The sequence below is a fragment of the Dufourea novaeangliae genome, unplaced genomic scaffold (assembly GCF_001272555.1).
Source record: "Dufourea novaeangliae isolate 0120121106 unplaced genomic scaffold, ASM127255v1 scaffold737, whole genome shotgun sequence".
NCBI lineage: Eukaryota > Metazoa > Arthropoda > Insecta > Hymenoptera > Halictidae > Dufourea > Dufourea novaeangliae.
In genome coordinates, this window is record NW_015374607.1 from 3,059 (window position 1) to 10,892 (window position 7,834).

The 7,834-nt window shown below is 56.0% G+C and overlaps 1 protein-coding gene across 1 annotated transcript; it reads left to right on the forward strand.

Annotated features, from left to right (window-relative positions):
• Positions 1–1,873: 1,873 nt before the first annotated feature.
• On the forward strand, positions 1,874–4,083 carry LOC107193203. The gene is made up of 3 exons (XM_015582607.1): positions 1,874–2,062; positions 2,183–2,461; positions 3,814–4,083. Exons 1-3 carry the CDS (start codon positions 1,874–1,876, stop codon positions 4,081–4,083), a joined length of 738 nt encoding a protein of 245 aa, XP_015438093.1.
• The last annotated feature ends 3,751 nt before the right edge of the window (positions 4,084–7,834 follow it).

Consider the following 7,834-nt stretch of genomic DNA (forward strand, 5'->3'; position numbering starts at 1 on the left):
GCTCCTCACACAAGGGAAGCGATCTCCGTGGCCAGGGGATCCTTCCTTGGCGTGTCGTCCCTGGGCCGAAGGAGCTCGGCTCCACAGGAGTCACGGGGGGTACGAGGGGCAATAGGACTGCTTAGTGGGGGGCCCGCTAGAGCCTCGCGTCGCATAACGAGCCCCGAAATCGTCACTTGAGTGGCCCGTATTACCGCGTAAGTTTGTGTTTTGGTTGTATCGCACGTGTACAGGAATCCGGAAGGGAGCGAGACGGCCCGGAGAAATATCGTCACCTGTAAGTGAGCTCTCTCTTCTGTTCTCACACGGCAATCTAGATCTCGTTTGCCCGATTATGTCGCGATCGGAGAATTAATATCGTATCTCGCTAGCGCGCGCGGGAGAACCACGGCGGTTCCTCGGGAATAGTAATATCGTAATTCCGGGCAGCTTTCCTCCAGGACGCAGAAGTTACGCGACTGCCGCTCAAGTCATTGTATCGTATTATGTTATCGGCGGTATCGTAGTACCGTCCGACCGCGCCTCTGTAAATTTCGTATTAAACATCTCGAGCGGTCGGGGACCGTGTAATAGCGAAGAATCGAGTCTCGGACCGGAATCCGGTGATACCGAAGGCGCGGGCCGCGACGATAGTCGACCGCTGAATTGTTTTCCTTTCCGTCGCTAAACCACCAACATCTGTTGTAACGCGGTCTCGTCCGAGGCCGGCGAAAGAAAACTGAAATAAATTGTTATTTGCCTGTTAACTCCTTCTGAACGTTTCTTTTTCGTGTCTGTGTCGTCCGACGGGAATCCTTGTCGCGAGGGAAGTCTGTCGTTACGATATTTGCGAACCCTGGAAACCCTCGTCGTGTGAACATTCGGTGGAGGGTGCTTTCTCCTCGGTCGTTCGGTAGAGTTCAACCCCTCGGTAGGGGCAGGTTTCGGTCCGATACTCGGGGAGTATCGGTCGGTACGGGAAAACGTACCTGGCGCCCGGAAAAACGGTCGGTGGGATTCGCGGGGACGCGAACGGCGGCGGAGACCGGGGGGAACGCACTTTGTTCGTGCTGTGTTTCGGCCGCGCGACCGGCCGAAATCGTCAGTAACGTAACAAATTTGCGCCCGAACAGGGACTCCTCGAAGGGAGGATACCTTTTCTTCAGGGCCTTTCTTTTAAAAAGGAGGCAAATATCGGACGATAGACGGACGATTAACGGGTTAGACAACAGGTGGTAACGTGAATAGCGGACGAACGACTATCGTCGCCACGCGAAACGAGATCTAGCGGTTGCATGCGGTTGGTACTTGGTAGTGCTAGAATAAGTTTTTTTTTTGTGTGTTATTTAATAATTTATTGGCTAATTCCGACTTTCGTGGGAGTGATCGTGGTCTTTTATTCTTGTGTGTGTGGTGGCGGATCGCCAGCGAGGCGACCGTACCGTTCGGTTGTGTGTTATTTCGTTTCAGGCATATCGGGCTTGCCTCGCGTTTTATTTAAAGTAGTTATATCCGCGAAAATAATCGAATAATTCCCGTGGAGGTACGTCCGAAAGATCGTTAGCGTAAGCGAGAGGTTCTGGTTAGCCCCGGGTTTGAATTTTAACGGGCCGCGAACAATAGATACCGTTGTTCGGGATATTTCGAACGTCGAGAGGTCGTAAAAGAAACGTAAACACGCTGAGGGTCGTGCGTCGTGGTGTTGTTGTCGCGTAGCAAGGCCGAGCGACTAACTGTTTTGAGAGATTCGACACGGGCTCCGCAAAGGCGTAGGTATCCCAAAATTTGGTTGACCCGTCACGGCGTAGGAAGGGAACGACCATCTGCATTCGAGCCGCGCGCGGGAGGGTGAAAGAAACTAATCGAGTAGCGTACGGGCTGAACGTCACTCAGGATGGAGGAGACTACCGAGTCCCCGCGGTCGAAAAGTCCGGCGTCTCCGCGACCGGGTTCCGAACCCATAGGCGTCAACCATGCAACCGAGGGTAGCCCGCAATTTCCGCACTCGCCGAACCCGGAGGTCGAACGGACCACTCCGCCCGAGCGAAGGGCCAGCCGTTTCGTCCAATCCCTGGAAATTCCGGTGCGCCCCGTAGAACGAACCGTTTTTATGGGGGACCATAGATTCGAGTCACCGCGAGGGGGGCTCGCCGTCTACGAGGCTATGAGAAGGTGGCGAATAACGTTTTCCGGTGCCGCGCAGAATGACCCTGAAATCTTCCTGACGCGTATCGCGGAACGCCGCCGTTTTACGCAACTTGATGACCGTAGCCTCCTGAACGGCCTGATCGCGTGTTTGACCGGACTAGCGGGATATTGGTACGAGGCGAATCGTCATCTATGGGAGACGTGGGAGGATTTCGTCGAGGCGTGGCGCGGTCAGTATGGGGACCCGCGATTTCAAGAGACCCTCGAGGACAATATTCGCGACCGCGTGCAAGGGGAGTACGAGCCGGTGCGCGATTACATCACGTGCATGCAGGTGATGTTACGGCAGTTGATCCCTCCGTGGCCCGAGGCGAGACGCCTCGATCGAATTTTTTATAACATGTTGCCGCGTCTAAGGGTAGTAATATCGCTCAGCCACATTCGCACGGTGGAGGAGTTGACGCGAAGGGCGCGCGAGGTAGAGACCGCGCTCGCGAGTACCGCCCGCCCCTCTCCGAAGCCGCATCAGCTGCTCAACCACGAGCTGGCGTACGTCGCGTCGCGGTACGAGCACGCCCGAGGAGGATACCGAGAGAAGCCGAGAGCGCGAGAACGTCGAGAGTACGCGTACGCGGTGGGAGAAGCGGAGAGCGAGGATGAGGAAGAGAGACCGGGCGATGCTGAGTACCGCCGGGGAAAGCCGAGCGTGCCTCGCCGTGAGGAAGCACGTCACGCGTACCGCCCGAGGGATCGTGACGCGGGGTACGTGGTAGCGGGAGGCCGACAGCCGGAACAGCTGGCGCGCGGAAAGAAGGGAAAGCGCGACGCAGCGTCACGGAACCGAGAGAGAGGTGAGACGTCTGTCAACCAGCAGGCCTCTCCCTCGCTCTGCTGGAACTGTGACAAGCCAGGGCATCGGGCAAGGGACTGTCGAGCCGCGTTTCGCGAGCACTGTTACCAATGCGGACGAAAAGGCGTAGCTACCCGCGACTGTACGTGTTCACGGCCGGGAAACGGGAGGAAGGGCCGTTAAGCCGGGCGGATGGACCACCCTTCTCCTCATCGTCGCCCCGCACATTACTACCTGTAATATCGAAAATAACGGAAGGCTCTCCGTCGTTGCTCGTTGTAAACGCGCGGATAAAAGAATATCGTGTTCGCGCTCTCGTGGACTCGGGGGCTTCGGTGACGTTTATCAGCCGCGCTACGGTATCGAGAGTGGGGGTGCGGCGTAGTGTAACGCGTGCCGAGGGGCCGCGATATTTCGTGTTGGCCAACGGAGCGATCGACAAAGCCGAAGAAGAAGTTGAATTTACCCTCCGTATTGAGAACCGGGAAAGGGAAATTATCGCGCGAGTGTTGGAGAATTTATCGACTCCACTGCTATTGGGGGTGGACAATATCGCAAAATTTGGGATAGTGGCCGAATACCACCGGGCGATCTGGTACTTTGCGTCGGAGCCGTGTGTCGAATTTCCGTTTGTTGAGGATGCGGACGAATTGCGGTGCTGTGGGCTACAGGTGTTAACGGATAGCGAGAGGACCCGCCTGCGGAAATTTTTAGAGGGAACCCTTCGTGATTTTGAGAAAATGGAGGGGGTAACGGAATTGATCGAACATAAAATCGATGTGGGAGGGCACGCGCCCATTAAACAACGGTACTATTCGGTCTCACCGGTCGTGCAGGAAGCGATCTACGCGGAGGTAGATCGGTTATTGGATGAGGACATCATTGAACCATCGAGTAGCGAGTGGTCGAGCCCTATCGTAATGGTGAAGAAAGCCAACGGGAAATATCGTTTCTGTCTGGATTTTCGGAAAGTCAACTCGGTTTCCAAGAAAGACGCGTACCCGTTACCGATCATGTCGGGAATTTTGGATAAGTTGCGAGCAGCGCGTTATCTGTCGACCATCGACCTGAGTCAAGCATATTTTCAAATTCCGTTGGAACAATAAAGTAGGGAAATTACCGCGTTTACCGTCCCCGGAAAAGGGTTGTTTCACTTTAAAAGAATGCCGTACGGGTTGACAGGGGCACCAGCGACCTTTCAGCGATTATTAGACCGGCTGGTTGGCCCGGCAATGGAGCCCTACGCGTTCGCGTATTTGGACGATATCATTATCGTCACCGCGACTTTCGAGGAACATCTTACGTGGCTAGAACGGGTACTAGAAAAAATTAAAAGGGCTGGGTTAGTGGTGAACCCCGAGAAATGTGAATTTTGTCGGGATGAGGTACGGTACCTCGGGTTTGTCGTCGGTCGCGAGGGATTGAAGGTCGACGCGGAGAAAATCGCCCCGGTGGTGGAGTATCCCGCCCCGAGGAATGTTAAACAACTCCGGCGATTTCTCGGCATGGCTTCATGGTACCGCCGGTTTTTAGCGAACTTCTCGACCGTCGCCGAACCATTAACGCGATTGTTACGAAAAACACAGTCCTGGACGTGGGAGGCCGACCAGCAACTCGCCTTCGAAACGTTACGGACCATGATCGCGACAGCACCCACCCTAATGTGCCCCGATTTTTCATTACCGTTCACGCTGCAAACAGACGCGAGTACCGTAGGGTTAGGGGCGGTATTGACTCAGGAGGTGGAGGGGACAGAACGAGTAGTAGCGTTTGCGAGCCGCACGTTGACCGGTCCCGAGCAAAAGTACTCGACTACCGAACTCGAATGTCTAGCCATCGTATGGTCCACGAAAAAGTTTCGGCCATACTTAGAAGGGTACCGCTTTACCGTAATAACGGACCATAGTAGTTTACAATGGTTGCGGAATTTGCGTAACCCGTCCGGTAGATTAGCGCGATGGGCCCTCGAGCTCATGGAGTACGACTTTAACGTAAAGTATCGCCCTGGAGCCTTACATCATGTGCCGGACGCGTTGTTGCGAATGCACGAGGACGCAGTAGAGATCGAAGAAGTACCGATAGTATCGACCGTCGAACCCCTGACCTGGTATAAGCGGAAGGTGGCGGAGGTCCTCGAGCACCCGGAGCGGAACTCCGATTGGCGGTACGATAACGAGCGACTATACCATCGAAGGGACGACCCGGTAGTCGTAGAATTTCTGGGGAGCGATGCTGAAGAGTGGAAGTTAGTTGTATCCGACGAGGAGAGGGAGGGAGTCTTGCGAGAGTGTCACGACGATCCGCAGGCAGGGCACCTGGGAATTAAGAAAACGTACGAACGCGTCGCGACTCGGTATTTTTGGCCAGGGCTATTTCGCCGGGTGGCGAATTATGTGCGGAGGTGTGGAGTTTGTCAGCGGACGAAAGTCGAACAAACTCCACCCAAGGGGCTGATGGGGAAGCGTCACGTCGAAGCGCCGTGGACGGTCATCGCAGCCGATATTATGGGACCCCTGCCTCCGAGTCGCGCGGGATATTCTTACCTCCTCGTGGTGCAAGACCTCTTCAGCAAATGGATCGAATGACTTACGAAAAGCCACCGGAAAGGCGATCGCGGACGCGCTCGAAGATCTAGTGTTCTCGCGATGGGGAACGCCCGAGGTGCTCCTGACCGATAACGGCACCGAGTTCGTCAACGGAGCAATCCGTAGTCTCGCCCAAGAGTATGGTATTTATCATACGACCACGCCGCCCTACCACCCTCAGTCGAATCCGGTAGAGCGTGTGAACCGGGTACTAAAGACCATGATTGTGGCATACCTCGACAGAGACCACCGCATGTGGGACCAGAACCTACCGCAATTTCGATTCGCGTATAATACCGCGTATCATCGCGTCGGGGAATTGCGCTTGTTGAGGGCCTGGGTAGCCGAAAACCTATCGCAGGCGTACGACGAGCGGGCTCGCCGATACAACCTCAGACGGCGAGCGAGCGTGTTTCGAGTCGGAGACTTAGTGTTGCGCCGACAAGGCGTGTTGTCTTCGGCCACCCAAAACGTAGCGGCCAAACTAGTGCCTCGCTTCCACGGCCCGTTCCGTATTGCGCAACGTTTATCCGACGTGGTATACGAGCTCGAGACCCTCGACCGGAAGAAAGTGGGAAAGAGCCATATCTGCGATCTTAAAGCGTATGTTACTCCCGAAGACTAATCCATAATTCCTGTTTCTCTTCTGTTGCCCCTACCCTTCACCCCTAAACCCGTGTCTTTTGGGTAACGATTGTGTGGCTTCCCACCCCCATGCCAACTAACAGCAGGAGTATCGTATCGCCATCAGAGCAGGGAACCCAGCGCATCCGGCGGGAGGAGCTGCCAAAGGAGGCACCGCCCCCCCACCCCAAGAAGCCACCGCCGACGAAGGGTCCCCGAAGGAGACGGGGGTATGAGGATTGCTGGCGTTGCGGGGGCGATGGCCACCGTTATACCGAATGTACGGCGCCGCGGGAGAGCGCGATCTCGAAGTTCTGTTTTCGGTGTGGGCAAAGCGGTGTCGACGTGCGAGACTGTCGCCGCTGCGGCCACACCTGGAAACCAGGACGGAGGTAGCGCCTCCCCGAAGAAGCGGAGAGGTAGCGTAGGAGGCCATCGGGGAGCGCTGTGGGGGACAGAAGAATGTAGAGGGGGGATAGCGGGGCAGGACCCCAAATAAAACCCAGAGAAGGAGACACGGGCGGTACACGATTCCACTCATTTCCACCTCTCCCTCCATCCTTCCAGAGTAACACTTTCGCAGCAGCAGACGGTCGCAGGGGCTCGCCCACGAGGAAGGACGACGAAGGAACTCCACCGCAGGACCATGGGTCGATCGTATACTCCGTCGTCGGTACCGTCGAGTCGTCGTTTGTTTTTTTTTCAGTCGGAGGGTTGTTTTTTTTGGGTAAGGTGGTGGTAATACTTTTGTTTTTTTTTGTGTGTCCGCCTTGTATGAATGAATAGCACCAGCAGGGAGCCAAGTACCAGCAGGGGTAAACAACTATGGTGGAGGGAAATGTACTCGGGATTATTGTAAGGGGGAAATCTGCCAGGAGAAGCGAGATCGTGGAAAAGATTGCCGCTGAGACAGGTGAGGGTGCTCACGAGGCTGTCCGGTTCTTCTTAAGGGGAGGGAGTTGTTACGACGCATTTTGCGCCGTGCCCCTTCCCGCCCGAAGTTTGACTCGGGCGCGGAAGAACCGAGAACCGGACCGCCCCTCCGCCGCTCCCTGCCTACACGAAATAATATCGAAGCGCTCCTGGAGGATTTGTAGGGGAATAATACCGTTAGAATTTGTATTAACCATGTGGTTATCTCGCGCCGAGTACCGCTCGCGATTACAGGGCCGTCACGATAGGGGTCAAGGCAGGGCAAAAGACGCAATATCGCCCGTACCCACCGACTCTGCTACAGGGACCGCCCCGGAATCCCGTCGAGCGGCCGCTCGACCGGATAAGGGTCCTATCCCAGGGGGATAGGACAGGAGGAAAAAGGGCCTGCTCTCGCATCGAGCCTGAGCTTCGAGAGGCGCTTGGTCGGCCGAGGGGGCAACAGGAAACCACCCACCGGATAAGGATCGGCGACCCGGACGTCTTTCTCCGCAGAAGGACCCCACGATGGAGGAGTCAAAGGGCAGGGAACCCGTGAGGAGTCGCAGCAACCACGTAGGAGAGTGTCAGACTCTGCTCCTCACACAAGGGAAGCGATCTCCGTGGCCAGGGGATCCTTCCTTGGCGTGTCGTCCCTGGGCCGAAGGAGCTCGGCTCCACAGGAGTCACGGGGGGTACGAGGGGCAATAGGACTGCTTAGTGGGGGGCCCGCTAG

Coding starts and splice junctions, on each gene's coding strand:
- LOC107193203 (XM_015582607.1), top strand. CDS start 1,874: ATGGAGGAGACTACCGAGTCCCCGCGGTCGAAAAGTCCGGCGTCTCCG. Junction 2,063..2,182: donor TCCAATCCCTGGAAATTCCG/GTGCGCCCCGTA, acceptor GGTGCCGCGCAG/AATGACCCTGAAATCTTCCT. Junction 2,462..3,813: donor ATTACATCACGTGCATGCAG/GTGATGTTACGG, acceptor CCGGTCGTGCAG/GAAGCGATCTACGCGGAGGT.